Here is a 21454-nt window from a genome sequence, read left to right as displayed (position 1 = left end):
AAAGTAAAATATACATTTTACTCTCTGGTCTAAATTCTGTAGTTATTGGTATCTGACTTGGAATGACATTTGTAGTCAGATATGTAGAATTTTTTTTTTATAAGAATGAGAATTTCTCTTAAGCTGATGCTTAAACCAATTTATCTGTTATACAACATCTAATAATAGGCACACATAACAGGTGAAAATGAATTGAAAATTTATATAAGTATTATTGTTTAAATTTGTGCAAATATTATGTAAATCTCTGCATTTCATAACGCCATTAATCATCAGGCCACTGGAGGGCTCTGCGGATTGACCTCAGCCGATGATCTGCGCATGCGCGTTCCGCCCGCGGAAATTCAAACGCTCGAGCTCAGCTGACAGACAGACAGACGTTTGAAAACTCCACTAACTCTGACACGGTTCTTTTACTGAGGTAAGAGTTAGACAAATATATTTTAACGATAAAACGGACAGAAAAGACTTAATATATTTAAACGCATACCATAGCTTTTCACTCTTTACGACTCCGACCATTTTGGATTTCGTATTTTCAACAACGTTCAACAATGATTGCTTGCTAGCAGCGCATTGGCCTCGTAAACTCGATTTATGAAAAACACGTATTTTCGATCGTTTAGATTAATCCGTAATCTTAACGTCAACGGTCGTAGTTTATTGTTGTTGATATGAAGATTTGAAGTGAAACTATGAATTGTTCTTCTGTACTATGTAAACAAAGTTAGTAACACTTTTAAATATGTCGAATTTCATATAACGTTAGTCTATCATTTCATGTAACATCTGAGATACATCTGACTGGACAGTCTCTTTGACTTGAATATGTTGTAAAGTCTAAATTAAACTTAATTTTGTTGAACTTGAAGCTGTTTTTCAACTGTCAGGTGAATGAAAAGATGGAAAATCAAAAGAGACCGAGAGATCCACTGGAGGAAAACCCTTCAACTTGTAGTGCTAGTGGTAAGACTCTCACCTCCTTCATGCTTTATACACAAAAAACAGTGTGCTAGTGCCTACCTAGACACAGCATTTATGAGTGTATTAATTTGTTAATTGTTGAAAAGTCTAAGATAGAGCAGCTTGAGTTCATTCATTTTCAGCTGAGCTTTATTGTTTATATACACAGATTATATGTGACACTGTCAGTTTAACCATTAGGCTACATAATGTTTTCTAGAACTTGCAAATGTGTTGAAGAAAAGGCGGTTGGGAGGGGGAGATGAGAACCTGGACCCCACAAAATCCCCTGCTAGGACACGCTTGAGATTGGCAGAGCTAGAGGTGAAACCAGACACTCCAGCCATATCCTCCATCCGCTCCAGGGTCCAGCAACTCAGCCAGAGACGAGATGGTAATTTGAATGTGAAAATCTTGATGTTAAAATAGCATCACAATTTTAAATGTGAATTTGAATGTGAAATCTTGATGTTAAAGCTGCTGTCCGTAGCTTTTTTTGGGTTAAAAATTATCCAAAATACATATTTGATAAAATACATAACCAGCCAGTGTTCAAAACTCTCTGCTTGCCTTAGCTCGATGCAAAACGGTAAGCTTGTAATAATGTTTTTAATTTTAGTGTTACTGGTGGATTTCCGCGGGAGATTCGAGCATGTCTTTGCGTCATTACGTCACATCTGTACACATAAAGAAGGAGTCTCGGCTAGTATAAGCTATATTGCGTGTGAGGATGTTGGAGGTAGAGATTTATAGCCTTTTCTCACAGCACTTGATATAATTAAACTTATCAATTTGATGGCGGATCCAGAAAGGTTCAAACGACGATCATCATCAGTGACAACTAGAGACTCACCCGCTGTAACATGCAAAAGACTTCGTTCGGACTTCGGAGTGGCTACAGAAAAAAAGAGACTGCAACCGGACCCATGCGAAAACAAGGATAATATCGGAAGGACATTACATGATGTAGTCACGCAATGCTTGCTGACGTTGTTAACATTAACAATTAGAGAACATAGTATAGCTACTTTGCACGGTTTTGCGTGAAATGATAACTTATAAGCAATTGTTAGATTTAATCAGCGCGATTTACTGCAATGTCAGAACCAGAACAAAAGTGAATGTTTCTTACTAGTTCAGATGACATTTCCTGGTGAAAATTCTTATGTTGGTCATACTTCCAAAAAGAATAATCTGTGATTCTGAATGACAATATCCACATCGGCGCGGTGACTGACAGTTGCACACTCTCCTCAAACACTGTGTTCATCCGCGCTGTGCCGTGTCGAGGGTGTTGAACTACAACCCACGTAAAGTTGATAATTCCGCGAATGACTGCAATTGCAGATTTCGAACAGAGATGGCGACAAAGAGGAAAAATGCCGGACTGCAGCTTTAAAATAGCCATGTTATTATTTATTAACTATCCTACGTTCTCTTTTTATAATGCATGCTCATTTTATTGCCTCAATATTTTTTAAATTGTGTTGTCGATATGCTCTTAGTCTTAATCAGGTTTTGTAATTATATTTCCGAAGTTAAGTAATGAATTGCCTTTTTTCTGATTGGTCAGGTGGGACTGGGTTAGTCCAGCGCTGCCTGTCTGACCCCGGGTCTGAGGGTTGCATCGGTGGCTTGACTTCGGCGGTCTGTCACATTGGTGCGTATTTTCTTACACACAGGCACAGTACTATGCTTACACACTAGGGATGCACCGAAATGAAAATTCTTGGCCGAAAACCAAAAAAAAAAGGGGAAACCAAGGCCGAAAACTGAAACACCGAAAGAAATTATGCCAATTATTAGTACCATTGCATTTATGGCTATGACTGTGTACAAACTTTACTAAAATCAAGGCATTGCAATTGCATAAATTAATATAAAATTTTCAAAGAATAAATCAATTACAAATTATGCAAATATTTATTTAGCACAATGCACAGTATAAAATAAAATTCAAACTAAAATGTTTAACTTGACCCCACTCGTGTGTACATTAAATAATAATCTACTGGCCTTCAGAAAGGTTTTAAAATTAAATGTTCTCTCATAAAAACAAAGCCGAGCATGAACTTCTCATCACACCAGCACCCAGTTTTGCACGTCTAAATTAGTTGCTTACATTTAAAAAAATGAGCATACAATAGCATAAAAAGCCTTTTTAATGAACAAAGGTCCATGTTTAATACAAATGTACACAAAACTTAATGAAATATGTTTAGTGAAATTAGAAAATATTTATACATGCATGTTCCCATATACAGCGGCAGTGGCTAAGTGGTTCATGTAGGTTGTCTACAAACCAGAAGGTTGGTGGTTCAATCCCCGGTTCCACCTGACCAAGTGTCGAGGTGTCCATGAGCAAGACACATAACCCCAGCTGCTCCCGACGAGCTGGATGCCGCTTTGCATGGCTGACACCGCCGTCGGTGTATGAATGAGTGAGTGAATGGGTGAATGCAGGGCTCGAAATTAACTTTTTTACCTGGTAGCACTGGTGCTCCCAACTTCAAAAAGTTAGGAGCACCAGCAAAAATTTAGGAGCACCCACCAAATTTGACGTTTAGCTCTGCCAGAAGAGCGGAACGACCGGCAGCATTCTGATGATTAAAAGCCTTAATAATCGAACCTGATTTGTTTTCCACACACTTGTCCCTGCATTTTTTTGTGCTTGGCACTCTCTCCTTGTTTAACCAAGCTCTTGCGCTTAAAATGTATTGGTTTTCGGTGGTGGCCGATGGACATTATCATCCTTTCTTGCCCTGTTTTTTTTTTTTTTTTTATTAAAGCTGTGATTTTACCACTGTATTTCATAGCTTTGTAAGATAAAATCCTTCTTTGCTAAACCTAATCATCATTTTGGTATATCATCATATCAATATCAAAAACTACAATAATAAAGTAGCATTAAAAAGTTTATTTTAACTAATTTTCTACCATATACAATTGAATACAATTAGCAGCTAGCTAACAACAACTTGATTTGCACTTTTTGTTTCTGGTTTCACCTCACTCCAGTCTAAACTAAAAGTTTTGGTTTTTTTTGGTAAGTTTTCTTCACATTGTCATATAAATAACCTGAATACTGTAGTTTATTAAGGTTAAATCTTCCTAACCACTCTTACTAAAAATAAATGGGGTAAGCACACTTACATTCTTATTTTAAGAGGTGTTCTGAGTAAATGTGGTTTGATTGGTTAACATTAGTTAATGCATTAGGCTAACTAACATGAACCATGAGCAATACATTTGTTACTGTATTTATGCATCTTTGTTAATCTTAGTTAATAAAAAATACAGCTGTTCATTGTTTGTTCATGTTACTTCACAGTGCATTAGGCTAACTATGTTAACAAATACATCTTTTGATTTCAATAAGGCTACTATTAATGATTAAATTAGCATTAACAAAGATTAATAAATGCTGTAGAAATGCAGTTTATTAATAGTTAATGTTAACTAATGTAGTTAACTAGAGTTTAATAAATTTAACTTTATTGTAAAGTGTTACCGATTTGTTATACACCGATGCAGATGTCTCGTGAGTTCAGTGTTGGACAGATCAGTTGTTTTAACCATTCATTAAATGGAATCAGTTCAGAGGAGTCATTAGTTCGCGAATCGGACGTGTCATTAGCGGACGTGTAGGCTACGGTACGCATTGTTGTGTGATTATCCCAGCAGTTTAGGACATCGCACAAGATTTGTGTCAACACAGAAAACATTTCATCACTGGATAGTTTGTTTTGTTTATTGAAATTGAGGTTTATGTCAGCTGAATGTGCGGAACGCTTTTTTTTGTTGCACAATTCACACCCTGAGGGTAATTCAGGAGAAAAATCTCCGAATGCTTCACGTGAAACTTCGGTCTTCTTACCTTTTACCATCGTGTCAATTCTCGATTTCGATTAATATGCGTGAGGAAGGGAGAGCAAGTCTGTTTGAAGACTGTGAGAGTGCGCGCGCGCGACTGTCTCTCTCTCTCTCTCTCTCTGCTCGTTCTTTCAGTAATATGAGCCTTGTCACAAGCGCAGCCGTCAGTCATCTATCACTCACCGATCAAATAAGGCTTTGGCGGTCGCCAAAAAAATTAAATGCAGGAAAAACCTCGTTTCATCTTCTCTCTTATTCAGCCTTAAAAGCGCGGTAGTCAGCTCCCTGTCACGTGACAACGGAGCGCAGCGTAAGTGAATGGGAGTGATTGACAGCAGGGTTTCCGCGCGGTAGTAAAAGGTAGTAAAAAGAATCTACCAAAATTAAGGCCCTTGAAAGGTAGTAAAAGGTAATAAATGCAATTTGACTTGGTAGTAAATTTTTCATCACCACCTCAATATGAGTTTCCATCAAAAAATAAGGCTGTCTATGACGTAAATGTGTCTTATTAGTGGAATATTAAACGCAATATAGTAACATTAGCTGTGGTGCGCGAGCAGTGGATTGAGCGCGCAGCGGCACAGACGCGCGAGCTGGTCGAGCTCGAGCACATCCCTTCAAACAGACATCAGTGGAAAGTTTGTAGTTCAGTCGGATGTCAATGGCAAAGAAGATTAAAACGAGTCATCTAGCTTATTATTTACGTTAACTGACGAGAGAGAGAGAGCGCGCGGGCGCGCACTTCTGTTGAATGCTCCTGATCGTTCACTCAGCACATGTTATTTGAATGAAAACTAAATCGTATATGTAAGTAAAGTAAAACATGACCTGTTACCTGATTTATGTATAACAAATGGTTCCCTACATTATTACTGGACGTGTGCAGGTCAAGAAGTTCCATGAACGCAAACATCCAAAGCGCCCTCCGCAAACCATCGCCTCAGCGCTCGAATACTAAAAATTGTCTTTCACGTCACAAAATTATGTAAAAACGCCCGTCTTGGCGAGTATCCTAGTAAGCAAAGTTGGTTATATCTCATGTGAACGTAGCCATGTTCAAATGTGCGTTCGGTCTTAAAGGGGCAGCACTTTAATATACCTGCTACTGTGTTTTAATGTTAATCAAACAAAGGACAAATAAATTACTCACTGCTCTTGACTAAATGGTCTACCCTTTTCAACTTTACAAAAATATCCATCTATATTTAATTTATACAATAATGAATATGCAATTTTTTTACATTTGATTACTGTATTCAAATGTATGTACCAATCTACCCGAAAAACTCTAAAAACACTGTTTATTTCATTTGTAGCTTTTCTTTGTTCTATTGTATTTATTTGTCCTATTTGTAATTCGATTATTTTTTCTTATTTTGTTACTGACTGCTTACTTTTATTGGGCTGGTAGTTTTTGTTGTAGTATCAAAATTGGATTAAATAACTGGTATTTCACTGGTGTCTAAACATTTGTACCACTGACCCAATCTCAGCGCTGAGCCCTGCTGGAGCAGCTCTAAATATGTGCTGTGCTATTAAATGCAAGATAAAATATGATAGAGTAATAGAATGACCAGTGACAGAAACAGAAGCATGCTTTTTAGAAGGATTAATTAAGCATGAAAATATCTAAAGGAAATATATATTTGATGAACAAATTAAGCCAACTAATATGATTTATATTCTTTTGGTTTATCTACTAATACATTTAAAAATTACAAATGCAGTGAAAATTCAGGGATCGGTTACCGTATCGATATCGGCGAGTACCACAAATGAAAGTATTGGTATCGGTCTCGTTCTCGTTCTGCAAAAAGTGGTATCGGTGCATCCCTAATTGAAAATATTTAACGGGTGAGGGTGAGGGGGGAGCAGCTCCCTATTTTGTTGTTTTGCGATGCTAGCAGCACTACACAGATCACGGCAAATCATGCCAACTTAAGGTTAGCTGTCGTCGCACCATCTCAGCAGCAAACCAGTGCAATATTTGAAGCACATTTAGAGATGTGATGAAATAAATAGCTGTTTTGGGATAGTAATTTCACTGCTTAAGTCTGCGTGTGTGAGAATGTGTGTTTGTGGGTAAGTGTGTGTGATGTGACACACTTTATTATACATTTTTTTTTAATGTTTATTGTTGTTAAGTGTCATTTGTTTTTAAGAAGTGCCAAGGTTTTTCTTCACCTTATTAGGGCTAAGGGCTAACGTTATGGTTAGGATAACTCGAGGGCTAGGGTTAAGATAAGGACAACTGAAACTCAACTCGACACTAATATTGTCATTGTCAATTATGTTTTTTTTTTTGTAATGATCACAATTAAACATTAGTGTACCTAATATGTATGATGTGTGTGACAGTGTCACACTTATACCTTATAGTAAGTAGTAAGTGGTGCTTTGCATACCCCTCCCACACCCCCCAAAAAAGGGCTGCTGCTTGATGTCGTGTTGGTAGTAAAAAATATTCTGGAGGTAGTAAAAAAGGTAGTAAAAGGTAGTAAATTCATCTCTATGATTCCTGCATAAACCCTGGACAGCTAATATTAACCTATCTAAAATCTGCTTTAAAGTTAGGAACGTAAGGATGAAGTTTGATTGGATGTAATCGTTGGATAGAATGATGGTCCGGCCACCGCGTATCAGTGCACATAAGGTACACACTGAGCAGTAATTTGCGAACGTTTTGTAGAGAAATAAAAACAGGTCGCACCACAACCATTATTTGCACTCGCACAGATGCTCCCAAATATATTTTTAGGTCGCACAGATTAAATTTCAGGAGCATATGCGACCAAAATGGTCGCAATTTCGAGCCCTGGAATGTGAGGCAAAATGTAAAGCGCTTTGGTGGCCATTGGGTCTGTGAAAGCGCTATATAAATGCAGTCCATACATATTTTTTTTGTAATGTCAAAAGTAATAATCTCAGGGTTTACTGGGTTGTACATGATTATTTTTGTATTGGTGGTGGTATACTAAAAAATAAACATTGTCTCGTGTTTATCTTTCTTCTTCTCACCGATTCCTGATGGTTAGAGGACAGTTACTTGAGTTGCCCCCTGTCGTTTCAAAGAATAGTACAACGGCGAGCACGTCAAGTATAAACGCCTCGACCGTTTGGAGAGGTGCGCGCTCTGTCTGCGGAGGGAGGCGAAAGTATAAACAAGGCTTTCGTCTCCTCGCGGGCTCAGATATAATGAAATACGTCCACACCGCAGACATGTTGCTTCAGAAAAGCACGTGCAGGTCGCGGTTTCTGTTTGTGTCATCACAGCATTTCGGCCGTATTGTTTCGGTGATAAAAGTCTTTCGGCCGAAAACTGGTGCCGGTGGCCGAATATTCGGTGCATCCCTATTACACACTATGCTTCTTTATTTACTGCATCATGTATTATGTCAAAGATGCTCTTTAATTGTGGCCAGCTTTCTGAATGTGTATTTTTATGAAAGGTGAAGGAGAGTTTAGCTCTCGCCTGCAGCGCTTCAAAGCTCCAACGCCTCTGAACAGCCCTGGTCGCTCCACCCCCTGCACACGCAATCTCTCCAGCTTTGTGCATGGCATCCAACAGCAGCTGAACGCTGCAGTGACACCCAGCAGTAAAGAGGCCTCCCGTATCCGCCAGGTAGATCTGTCCCACCCACCTGACCTTTTTTTCTGATTATTCAGTCCTTCAGAAACACATCTCTAAGAGCAGGATTTGTATTGTTACCAGGGGTGTGAAGTAACGAATCACAAATGCTCACGTTACTGTAATTAAGTACTTTTTATCAGAAATGGTACTTTTTTGAGTTGTTTAAAAATTGTGTACTTTTACTTGAGTACATTTTAAGTGATATATCGGTACTTTTACTCCGCTATTTTCCTTCTGTGTGTGGTTGTTACTTGTTGCATGCTTGTTTCTTTATCAAAACATTCAAACTGGTACAGTTTTGGAGAGAAATTGGGTGTTTTTAATCTCCAAAATTTTAACCCATCTCATGGTGTGTGATGCTGAACTTTTGTATGAGTTTCTAAAGGTTTTTGAATTCTTTGCACTCTTCCGAACATTGATATTTTATGTGCAACAATCACATTCAAGCTCAGGCTCAGTGGCCTTGCACCTAATTTTAAATCTCTTTTTTTTTTTTTTTTTTTGATGGTGATAGTGTACTGAGAATAACTCTTTCATCGTCTTATCTCTGTACTAGACTTTCCGTGTTTTGATGCATTTTAAAAAGATAGATAGCTTCAATCTTTTTGACAAACAACAAAAGATAATGTAAATTACAGTATGTAAAATATTTTTTAAACTTTTAAATTGTAGTTTACAGTGTTTACTATAAGGGGGTAGAATGTGCAGCTCACTACTCATGAGTACTTTTAAATAAGCTACTTTTTTACTTTTACTCCAAGTAGTTTTTTGGACAAGTACTTTTTGCTCTACTCACACTAAATTTTTTTTGGAATGTAATGGTACTTTTACTTGAGTATATTTTTTCAGCACTCTTTCCACCACTTCTTGTTATTAAGACCAACTGTCTCTTGTGCAGGCGCGTGAGGATGAGTTGCGTTTATTGAAGGTTCAGCCAGTGGCAGACAACATGTGGTTGAAGAGGAGTTTGTCTGACTCTTCCCTCGCTGAGGTGAGCCAATCAAGTTATGATGTTTTGTGCTTCTTGTGAAATCTTGTCTGGTTCTAGGGCATTTAGAAGTTTAGATCAAAAGTATATGATCTCCATTTTCCCAGAGGGCGTCTCCATCTACATCCTCTCCCTGGGTTTACAGGAAAACTCGAAAACTCCAGTGGCCTCCATTACAGCCCGGGAGTGTGAGCATGTATTTGAGACAATTCGTTGAAGTGTATTTGATTTTTCAGCTCCTACAACCAACCCTCTACAATGCGTGTAAATCACTTGCACATGCGAGTAAATGTCAACCTGGGCAACTAAATAATGTCAATCGTTAGCCATTGGCTAATACATTCTTAGATTTTACTCGCCAGTTTGTGTGTTAGATGGCAAGTATAAATTTAGCATAGATATATTTTCACTCGCTGAACACTGACTGAGCGCTTGAGAGTTTCGTCCTCCGTCAAGCGATCTGTTTAATATTTCAAATTCAGCTCAGCATACCTGTATTTGAAGTACCGTAAACTCTAGTGTGAAGGCGCACGACTCGCTGCCGCGTTTCTCTCACACGCAAAGAGAGAGAGACTCTTACATACCACACAAAATTGACACGCTACATGTAAACGATATTCTTGTTTGTATTTTCCTGTCAAAATAACTGAGTTCATCTGGAATTATTCAGCTTTTAAGAACAAGCAGAAGATATGCCGGTTTCTCCGGTAGTGGGCGGAACTAATGCGCAAACGGCAATCTTATTGGATGGCACTCATCCCTTTTTTAAATTTAGCAAATCAGAGCGAATGAACGCTGACAAGGTGAAACCCAAGGTGATTCATGAACCCAACAGCTCATGTGTTGTAGGCCTTTTTTCTTTTTACAGTCTATGGTTGTATATTGTCATTATTAGTAGTAGGATTATCTTTTAATAATAATAACTATTATCAATTACTATTATGCCAGACACAAAATGCAATTAAAATGTCTGTCCAACATGAACGGGACCCTTACATGACATCAAGATGCGTTTAGCAACTTGGCTATTGTTTAAATTCACCTAAATAGTGTTTTAGACGGCTAGCTGTAGTCTCGCGCTGAAGTCCCGTGGGAACTCAGTTGTAGCCGGAAAAAGGTAAATAGCAGTGTGCAGGTGGGAGGAGCATAGTGTGTGAAAAGTGAAGATCGGAGTTGCTCACAAGTGAAGAAGAAATGGTTTGCGTTTGTGCCGTTCCGAATTGTGGCAACAGAATGCGAAAATACAAGAACTTAAATTTCCATGACCTCGAGATTCTGCAGTTGTGGCTAGTTGTACTTCAACTTGATGTGCAAACTCCCATACAAGTACTACGCGCTAAAGATTACCGCATTTGCAGCGAACACTTTGACAAGGATGACTACACAGACACAACACAGCCGGGCCGTTTGAAGAAAAATGCCATTCCGTGGAAGAAGACGGGAAGACACTCTTCACACACTACGCTCCTTCCACCTGCACACTGCTATTTACCTGTTTCCGGCTACAACTGAGTTCCCACGGGACTTCAGCGCGAGACTACAGCTAACCGTCTAAAACATTATTTAGGTGAATTTAAACAATGGCTAAGTTGCTAAACACATCTTGTTGTCATGTAAGGGCCCTGTTCATGTCAGTAGCACCTCATTGCAGTACACGAGATCCAGGGGGCGGAGTTGGATCCAGATCTAAGGGTTGGAGATGGGTAGGATTAGGGGTGGGGTTGGGGATCAGAGGGTGGAGATGGGTAGGATTAGGGGTGGGGTTGGGGATCAGGGGGCGGAGATGGGTCCAACTCCTCCCCCTGGATTTCGTGTTTTGCAGTGAGGACCATCTCGTTCACGTTGGACAGACATTTTAATTGCATTTTGTGTCTGTTAAGAGGCACAAAGACCCTCTATCTATATGCCCACATAACTGCCGTTTTAGCTGGGTGGGAGCTCTGGGCATTAGCTGTAGCAGCTCCGTGTTGCAAGCACCAATCCGGTTCGTGTTTTTTTTTCTATAGACAGTACTCACAAAGGTATAACGATCAAGATTAACCTAAAAATTGCCCGGAGTTCTCCTTTAAATAGGCTAATGCTTAATTATCAGACTGGCGAGTAACCCAAAAAATTGACTAGCCAATGGGAATTCTATTGCCAAGGTGTGCATAGAGGGTTGTCCTGTTTGGGTTGTTTTCTATTTTTTGTGATTTTCCTCACCCTTGGTTTTGATATATTTATCCTCCTGTATTTGCTTATGGTCACTGGGGCAAAGTGATTTGTTTGCACAGACTCATTTGGGAAGAACAGTGTCTTGGTTTGTTTCACACTGGCGCACCGTTTTATTTGTGAAGGTAGGGCAAAACCTAGTTATAGCTTTTATTCTCAGCCTTTTATTTGTTCTGCAGGAAGAGCTAAAGGGAACTGAATTCAGCTCCTGTGAAGGTGACAGTAAGGTATTTGATGGAAGTGTGAACACCACACTTCCATGTACTGTGGACATCCGTTTCCCCAATGAAGAACTTTACACTTCAACAGGTAAATGTACTTCCTGAAATCTGTTGGATCTAATGTAAACTACCATATTTGCCATAATTACCACATATACTTCTTTAACAGATTCTGGGGCTTTGAGCAACTCCGCCCTAATTGACAAGATGTTTGAGGACGTCCTTCAGCATGCAGAAAAGGAAGATAAAGGTGAAGATGGAAATAAGGAAGAGGAGGTGGAGAAAGATGAGAGCAATTCATCACAGACTGAAAAGGAAGACAAAACAGAACCAGACACAGTTGAAATAGAAGACAAACCAGAACCAGTCATAGTCACCTTAAATGAGGAGCCTCTTGACCACAGCGAGATGTGTGAAGACAGTGTAGAAACTCCTGAAGCCAGTTTTTCGATGGATGAAGAGAAGGAGGTCCAGTCTGTTGACCATGGTGAAGGAGAAATGGAGGGGAAACAGGAGATCGCCCCCATGGATGCTGAAGACGACTTTCTAACCCTGCCGCCCAGCTGTATCCTCTCTCCTCTCAGCAAATCTGTGGAGGCTGTTGTTACACCACTGGTATACTGGCCTGGTTTCAGATATTTTAAATGATTTTGTTGTGGCAGCCAGTGAATGGGAGAAATTGCATTAATATGGCTGTATATTTTGTAGCCTATGAAACCCTACAACAATATGCCTTTTAGCATAATTATGCCACTTTTCATATGAAATTAAATCCCAGGCAATGTTTTTTGTATCTTTTTTTCCCCTTGTGTAGATGAGACATTCAAATATACAGATACATGCAACTTTCAGTTTGAGTGTGAGAATGTAATCGATTATATAGATATAAATGTTTTAGGTGGTTAACAAGACCTTTTTTTTTTATTGTTCCTACAGAAGATTGGAATCACTGTGTCTGAGCCATCAGTCCAACCACCCTCCCCTGAAGAAATAACAGATAGTCCTGCTGAAAATGTTCAACCTTTATACAGGTGTGCCTCACTTGAAAAAGAGAACCTTATTGTCATTCTCCATCGCTGTGTTTATCCATCTTGGTATTTAGAAATGGTATTGCATGATGCCTTATAGTGACAGACTGATAAATCAGCCAGTTTTTCTTTTATAATAATATACACTACTGTAAGAATAACAACAGTACATAACAGTATTATATCAGTCATGAGCCACTCAGCTCTCTAGATTTTGGTCAGCCACTGGTATTTACCCTTTTAAATTACATACACAGGTCATTATGATTGACCATTGTTTTACCTATAATTGACAGCATTGACGCCTACCGCTTACAGAGGAAGATCCACCAACCCTCTACTCAGAGCTTGACCCCTGGAGTTCAGAAGCAGGTTCAAGAGAAGACATGCTCAAAAAAGCCCATCAACCTCAAGGAGAGAATTAAGGTTTGAAAAGGGGTCTATAGATATTGAATTAATTTGTCTACCTGTAAGAGAGACTTATTCTGGGGTATTTTTAAGAGACTTCATGCTTGCAGAAGTTGATGCAGGAGATTGTATTTGGTCCATTTAAGGCTTTAAATGAGGAGGCTGCAAAGTTGCAGACAATCATCACACAAACTCTGCAAGCTCTGAGCTGCTGCAGTGACGAGGAACACGGGAAGGGTTCCCAGCAGGAGGCTGAGGCTGAGAAACTTTTGCTTGTCTCCAGTAAGTATAGTAGAACCCTAGTGAAAAAGCTTGAACCTTCTGCAAATCACTTGGGCTTCATGCTCTGATTTGGCTCTAATCCGTCCCCGTAATGCAGGTGAGAAGCGAGCAGCTTTACTGGCAGAGGTCAGCCGGCTGAGAGAGGGTGAGTCTGGAGAACCAGAGTCCCAGAATGCAACTCTTCTGCCCTGCAGGGGCACTGTCAGCATCAGCAGCATCCAGCTGCCCCTCAAGGTGGAGTTTGTGTGCTCTGCTCGCACAGGTGAGTGTTAATGCATATTTATTATTGGAAGCAGTTAAATCTTGATTGCGCAAGGTCAATGTTTACATACAATTTGTTATGACTGTTGTCTCTATAAAGGCCGTCCAACGCACTACTTCTTCGTTTTGATCCGTTATGGCCCATGTAACATTGTCGCGACACCTTTGGCTACAGCTGTTGATGCCCAAAATGGAGACACCATCTCCTTCCCGACTTCCATCACACTGTGAGTCCTTACACTACATAAAATGCTCTTCTGCTTCTTTAAACTGATATCAGAGTTTAAAATGGCACAGTTTTTTTGGGGGGAGAAGGTTTTTAAATATAACAGTAGTAGGGGTGTAACGGTACACAAAAATCACGGTTCGGTACGTACCTCGGTTTTAAAGTCACGGTTCGGTACGTTTTCGATACAGCAAAAAGTAAGAAATGCCAGAGAAATTTCCTATTTGTTAAAAGAAAAAATATTTTTTAAATAATTGTGAGTTTTCCTACATCTTGAAACTTTCAGGTTTATAAATGGGTGTCATCTTTGAAGGATGAACAAATAATGTTTTGGTCATCACATTAAAAATAACATTTAAATATATGAAGAGTTCAGATGCAAAAGCCATTTGAAATTTTCTTTATTTTTATCAAGCTTGTATATTTAAGATCAGTAATTTCACTTAAATGGCAATGAAGATTACCTATTAATTGTCATTTGAGTGAAATTACTGAACTTAAATATACAAGCTTCATAAAAATGATCATTCTAGAAGAAAATTTCAAATGGCACTTAGAGGCTTTTGCATCTGAACTCTTCAAATAAATATGTAAGTGCTGGAAAAAGATCTGTGAAGTACTTGAAAGCATTTCACTATTCCAGCCAAACTGGTTACAGTTATGGTGAATGTTGCTGGTCTGTGGACGTAAAGTATTACTAACTTAGTTCATTCACGGCACAATATTTCTCCTGGTGTCCACGTCAGCGCTGTTTGATCTAATAGAGATCTACGGTTAATAATGGAGAAATGTGAATGCTTCTCACTAGATCTCGCAGCGATGTTATTACTTCAGTGGCGAATTCAAATGTTTTCTTCACTTGATCTTAGCGCTGTGTAGTGACAGTGTCGCTTGATCGAGATCGGCTCGCGCTGCACAGATGTTGCTGGTCCGAACTCCGAACTGATAAACGATCCGTGAAGCACATGAGTAGCGCAGTTTCGTTTCGCTTTCTTTACGCTTGCCATTTGATGTTGCGCAACGTTGTGGTGGTCGCGCCAGCGCGAATTTTGTCGGTAGGAAAAATGGTCCAAGGAATCGTTCGGTTTGTATGCGTACCGAACCGGAAGCCTCGAACCGAAACGGTTCAATACGAATACATGTACCGTTACACCCCTAAACAGTAGTAATTTACCCTGGTTTTAATGTTTGCTTCCACAGACAAGACATTCGTTCCAGTTTTGAGATTGATGTTGAGGTTTACAGTTTGGTAGGTACAGCTCATATACGACCAAAAACATTAGTTTTCATTAATTCGAAGGGAAATAGTCCCTCTCGCTAAATTTCTTTTTCCCTCAAACTAGTTTGTAATACGGTTTTATTGTGTATTTCTCTGTTTATAGTCCAGTACTCCGAGTAATACCAGCAGTGTTAATGCTCAGCAGTTTCGCAGCTCAACAAAGTCAAGGGTATGTACACTGCTATGCACAGAGCAGAGTGTTTTATTACTTTTGTCAATGCACAGCTGCAACAGAAATGTTTGTGTTTCTAGGTGACACCCAAGAAGATTCTCCACAGCATCACGGTATGTATCTTCTCTCTCTCTGCTTCATGAAACATGAGCTAAACTAATTTCTTTATTTTCTGTAATTAATATAATGTAACAATCCATAAGAATGCTTTCACACACAATTCAGAAAATAATTCTGCTTATTTATCATGAATGAGGTGCAATGTGTGTTTAAATTAGGAGAAAATTAATCAATGAAAAATTGTTGAATGATAGACAGCCTCAGCTCATCCAAATGTCTATTTTTGTTTTCCTAGAAATCTAACCAGAGTGTGACGTGTAAGTATTTAACTAAGTTCTTCATTTAATCATTGGTGGTATCATATATTGATATTTCTCTTCTGTCCTTTATAGCTGCTACTCTGCCTGGTCTGAGTGCCCAACGCTCTAGTAACTTTACATTAGTGGGCTCTCACAAGATCACCTTGAATTCATTGGGACAGAGCAAGTTTCCTCTGGACAAGGTATTGATACAGCTAAACTGGGGTCACATTAGAGAGAAAAAGGAGAGGAAGTGTTTGTGTTGTTGTCACTTTTTTAGGCACTTGTATCACTTACAATAATACATATTTAATACACTTTTACACTGTTAATGGTGGATCTTCACTTCGGGCATTAACTAGGACATCAATAGTTGAATGGTGTATTGAGGGTTTGTCTTGTGTTTGCACTGTGGTGGGAGTTGTGGTGATGTAACTGGGTCTCTGTCCATCTCTCCTGTTTCTCTTCACTTAGATGAAATTTGATGGCAAAATCAGGCGACTCCTTGGAGATGAGTTTCTGGAAAAGGTGTCACTCTTTCCACCATAGTCTCTGCTTCTGGTTTAGTGGGCATTGTACATTTTCTGTGTTTGTGTGTGACAGAGTAAAATGCTGGGCATTTTATTAATCTGTTTTCTGTTTGAATGCCCTGGCCTGTGCAATGGTCAAAAAATTATTTTATTTGCTTTGGGATAAATCTATCCCACAATATATCCCCTCTTTGAATCTCATAATGTTCTGTGTTTTACTACCTAGATATCAGGGAATTGGAAAATCCTGGTCCTGGAAAATTAAATATTCATTGTTCTAGTTGTGCCCTGTTGTAATATATTTAAATTATAATGATATGTGATTCATTAGAATTAGTATAATTGTTTTCAAAAAATGTATTTCAAATTAATGTTATTTGTTAGATATGTGCAATATAACCAATGTGGTTATATTAGCCATTACAAAAAACATCTGTTTTTGTTTTGTTTTTTCGTTTTTTTTCCTGTGTTGTGACTAACCCATTCGTTGTTTTGTGTAGGTTCCCTTCCTCTCTCCTCTAGAGGGCCACATCTATCTGCGGCTGCACAGTGAGGGCCACTCTAATGTCCAGCATCAGAGCTTTTTGGTGGGTTGGTGTATGTGTCCCAGAACCTGACTGATGCCTCAGTTGGCTGGTTTTATTGCATGAAAAGGGCACTTAACATATCAGTGCTCCCTCAGTTAATTTGTTTATAAGCAAAACTGTGATCATACAGTTGGCAATACATATTTACTAAACCAGATGTGTGAAATAAGTGAGCAGTTTATCTTCATAGTTTGATGAATGCAAGTTTTTAAATGAAGGTTTGAGAATGGCTTTGGATACAATGATATTTCATGTGTTGTATAGCTGCAGTTGGTCTCAGAAGGCAGTAGTCAGCATTGCCAGTCCTCTGCCTGATGAAGTACTGTATAAAGTTTAGTGAACAAACGAGTGCGGGCTTGACGTCTGAGGAAGAGACTAATAAAGCAGTGTTCCTCCCCTATTACATCAGTACTTCATTTTGTGATTGAATTATTAAAGGGTTAGTTCACCCAAAAATGAAAATTCTCTCAGTAATTACTCACCCTCATGTTGTTCCAACCCCGTAAGACCTTCGTTCATCTTCGGAACACGAATTAAGATATTTTTGATGAAATCTGAGAGCTGGATCACTCCTCCATACTAGTCCATAGGCTTCTTCAGGGATTGAACTTGCCGGCCTTGAAAAGTTATTAAATACATCGTTAAAATAGTCCAAGTGACTACAGTGGCTCAATCTTAAGTTTATCAAGCGACGAGAATACTTTTTGTGCGCAAAAAAACAAAAATAACGACTTTATTTCAACTATTCATTTCCTTCTCTGTGGGCCTCGAGTCAGTTCACTAGTGTAATAGCGTAAGCTTCTGTTGTTGTACGTCACACGCATCACGCACATGACCAGCGTCGGCCAATAGTGAGACTACGTGTGACGTAGCTCTACGGAATCACACTACGTTAACTGACTAGAGGCCCAAAGAGAAGGAAATGAATAGTTGAAATAAAGTCGTTATTTTTGGGGGGTTTTGCGCACAAAAAGTATTCTCGTCGCTTGATAAACTTAAGATTGAGCCACTGTAGTCACTTGGACTATTTTAACGATGTATTTAATAACTTTTCAAGGCCGGCAAGTTCAATCCCTGAAGAAGCCTATGGACTAGTATGGAGGAGTGATCCAGCTCTCAGATTTCATCAAAAATATCTTAATTCGTGTTCCGAAGATGAACGAAGGTCTTACGGGGTTGGAACAACATGAGGGTGAGTAAATACTGACAGAATTTTCATTTTTGGGTGAACTAACCCTTTAATTTCATCTGTGTTGGACCAAAAAATTTCGTTATTTCTGATTATTATTTATGATCTGTTTGTGTAGGAAATGTGCTGTGAAATTTATATTTTCTTTTTCCACTTGTAGACCATGTTTGAGGATGTGAGTGGCTTTGGAGCCTGGCAGAGGTTCTACTTCATTCTGGAAGGAGGACACCTGCTTTACTGGAACCATCCTAATGAGATGGGCGACAAGGTGGGTTTGTTCAGCTATGTTTGTATGCAATGCGCATCCTTTCTACTAGAGATGCGCGGTTGGCGGTTATAGCCGCGGATAAACCGCGGATCGGGCGGATGACGTGACGGAAAAAAATATTTTAACTAAATTCGGGCGGGTGGCGGGCGGTTTCTAGTCTCGCGGCTGTCATCAGCAGCGCCTTGTATCAGCGGATGGCGGCCGGGTGCTGTTTTGAAAATTGGTCAAAAACGTCGGTGCGGATGGATGGCGGACGGATGATGAGTTTTGTGATGCGGTTGCGGATGAAATAATAGCCCATCCGCGCATCTCTACTTTCTACTCATTAATGTCTTTTTATCATCTCTTCTCCCAGCCAGCAGATGGCAGTCTCTCTCTCTTTGGCTTCTGCAGTGTCAGGCCTGTGGAGCGAGAGTCCTGCGCACGGCCGCACACCTTTGAGTTAGTAGAGGCTAACACCCTTCAGCAAGAAGACAGCCAGACCTTGAAGAAGTAATGCATCCCCTTTCAACCTGCTTTGTATTGTTACAATGTCGATAGTATGTAAATGAACAACGTTTACTCATTCTCCATGTTAGCTGGACCGAGAAATGCACGTTTATTTGTCAGCTGAAGACTTTTGAAAGCACCAGGACTTCCATGAAAACTACAGATGATACTTTGCATTTTTGTATTCCATTTCGCCAGCGAAGTACCACTTTAAAGCAATAGTTCAGCCAGAAATGAAAAATATTTATTTAACAATGAACATTTTGTTTACATTCCAGCAGACATTATACCAACAAAGCACAATAGGCTATAACTTAAAAGTTAAAATAAATAAATTATTAAACTAATGATATTTTTATTTGGCCATCTTTGAGCTTATATTAGGCCTGAAAGAATGTAACGTTTGCATGCCTACAACAATTTAAGGCTGCTGTCATTTTAAGACCAAATGCTTGGATTGGTAATACAGTATACTGACACATATCCGGGCGGTTAAGCCATAACCGACTGTATTTACGTGAGATACTCCACATGATGGGCAGTTTGACTGACACCTGTGTGTCAGTATTTCACCTTTCAGGCGCAAAGAGGAGGGAGCGCTTCAGGTGTGCGTCATTCAGCCCGGTACAACAAAATTGAGTCTTTCTCGGACACTTTATGCTTCCACACAGACAACATGTTTGCTGGATTCATAAAGCGTGAGCTGCGCGCCGCTGCCTCTCACTCTATGCTGGTTGCCATTTGATCGCGTCATCAAAATCATCATTGTTCGGTAAAATTTATTCGGCCTTTTCACTTATTCGGTTGATTCGGAATAATTTTGGTTGCCGAACATTCGGTGCATCCCTAATTGTAGTGATCATGTTCGTAGAGCTCCAAAAAAGAAAATCGCGCAAAACCACATGAGCTTCACATTTCTGCATTCAGTCCTGTAAAATTTCTTTATTAGTTTACACTAGAGATTTGAATTTAAGTTGTATGTAAATGATCTTTTGTTGTGCAGGTGCTGGTTTTCAGCAGACACACGAGAGGAGAGGTCTGACTGGATGGAGAAACTAAATCAAACCTTACTGGACTTTCTTACCTGGAACAGGAAGCCTGTTTCTAACGATAATCGGGCCAGCACGTCCTCTAACACTGGGACCTCTCGTGAGAGCATTCTGTAACACAACACAAATGTGACACCTCTCCATGTAACACTAAGAAAGGAGATCTCTGAGTAGATCATATGTGGCACAAAAAAAAAAATACACGAAGAGCTTCTGAGAATAAACTCAAAAGCCAAACAGGACTGTTTTACGTAATAGTGTATCATAATGTACATATGCGTGTTCTACTGCTTTATTAGATGCATACAGAATAGTGGCATATTTGTAAAGATTTCTGATCTTTACTACTAATACTACTTATAGATTCTGTAAGGATAGATAGATTTGCCATTGCCATCAATTTTCAGGTAAGCCATGTAGTAAGAGCAGTCCAGTTTATATATATGAGGTAAGTCTCTTGAGTGCCTATATGAATGTTTATTTATCTCTTGCCTTATTGACAATTGCCCATTATTGAATGAAAGTTTTACATTTTAATGCAATAATCTGTTCCGGGTTATGCTTTTGTGAGGGTGTCCTTAATTACACTAAACAATATAGCTATGTTTGCGGCATTAGTTGGAAAGCACTTCTTGTCTGCCTTTGACTGAAGCTTTTTATGTTTTTGCTTTTTCATTTACTCTGGGAACAATTTATATGACTGTCATACTGCAGTCGTCATCTAGAAGGGAGAATAGTTTTTATTTGAATGTACAATATAAGTACGTCGTGAATCGTATAGCTTATGATTTTTCTGGGAGGACGTTTTCATAGTATACCTCCATATGACTTGATTTTGAAAAACATTGGCAGTTGTATACTTCAAAAATGATTTTGGGAGTACCTGACCATGCATTATACATTATATTTCAGGAGACATTTGGCCAGCATAAACTAAGCAATTTCTATAAGCATAAACTAAGCTAATCTGATGGTCATGTGGGGTTCTTGGGTTCAAATCTGGAATGTGCAAGAGTAAGAATAACACTACAGAGCTATCTGTCTTAAAATGCCTTATTATAATTTACCATGCTTGCAGGGGGAGAGAGCAAGGTATGACCTTGTAATCTTTTTGAGGTTTATTAGAAGCTTCTGATTGTCTTGGGAATGAAGAGTTGCCACTCTAGGGACTGTGAGACTCTTAGGAAATGTTTCTGTGCCATGTATGTCCAATATATGTGTTTTTTCCAAGGGTCTCTCATGCTATTGCTGTGTTAAACTATATAAAACTATATTAAATATCCTGGTAAAGGTATTGTAAAATAAAAATGGCTGTTAAAGCCTTAAGTGTTTGTTTTTCTTTTAAGCTTAAACTTGGCAGCAAATCTTATTTTGTTATTTTTACAGATCTCTACATTGCCTAGCAGAACATCATTACAAGCCATTTTACTTAATAGAAAT

General features: G+C 39.1%; 1 protein-coding gene across 4 annotated transcripts; it reads left to right on the top strand.

Annotated features, from left to right (window-relative positions):
• The first annotated feature begins 314 nt into the window (after positions 1-314).
• On the top strand, positions 315-20913 carry anln2 (anillin, actin binding protein 2). 4 transcript variants are annotated; one of them, XM_056235990.1, is made up of 24 exons: positions 315-421; positions 903-960; positions 1184-1357; positions 2537-2623; positions 8286-8458; positions 9366-9458; positions 9563-9643; positions 11846-11975; positions 12057-12502; positions 12827-12918; positions 13212-13341; positions 13470-13605; positions 13703-13867; positions 13967-14093; positions 15293-15341; positions 15475-15540; positions 15624-15656; positions 15899-15920; positions 15996-16105; positions 16377-16430; positions 16933-17019; positions 18369-18476; positions 18832-18968; positions 19969-20913. In XM_056235990.1, exons 2-24 carry the CDS (start codon positions 903-905, stop codon positions 20129-20131), a joined length of 2721 nt encoding a protein of 906 aa, XP_056091965.1. In that variant the 5' UTR covers positions 315-421; the 3' UTR covers positions 20132-20913. The 4 variants fall into 4 exon arrangements, with proteins under 4 accessions (XP_056091965.1, XP_056091964.1, XP_056091967.1 ...); XM_056235989.1 differs by having other exon boundaries at positions 316-421; positions 12824-12918; XM_056235992.1 differs by lacking the exon at positions 9563-9643 and having other exon boundaries at positions 316-421; positions 12824-12918.
• Positions 20914-21454: the final 541 nt, after the last annotated feature.

This window comes from Rhinichthys klamathensis, unplaced genomic scaffold (genome assembly GCF_029890125.1).
Source record: "Rhinichthys klamathensis goyatoka isolate OS25496 unplaced genomic scaffold, OSU_Roscu_1.1 h1tg000436l_1, whole genome shotgun sequence".
Taxonomy (NCBI): Eukaryota; Metazoa; Chordata; class Actinopteri; order Cypriniformes; family Leuciscidae; genus Rhinichthys; species Rhinichthys klamathensis.
This window is presented reverse-complemented; position numbering and strand designations above follow the sequence as displayed.

What these genes read in the sequence shown, in the direction of transcription:
- anln2 (XM_056235989.1), top strand. Translation starts at nt 903, where the DNA reads ATGGAAAATCAAAAGAGACCGAGAGATCCACTGGAGGAAAACCCTTCA. An exon ending in CTCCATTACAGCCCGGGAGT is followed by an intron (nt 9,644 to 11,845) that starts GTGAGCATGTAT and finishes TTTGTTCTGCAG; the next exon opens with GAAGAGCTAAAGGGAACTGA. An exon ending in GACAGCCAGACCTTGAAGAA is followed by an intron (nt 18,969 to 19,968) that starts GTAATGCATCCC and finishes TTTGTTGTGCAG; the next exon opens with GTGCTGGTTTTCAGCAGACA.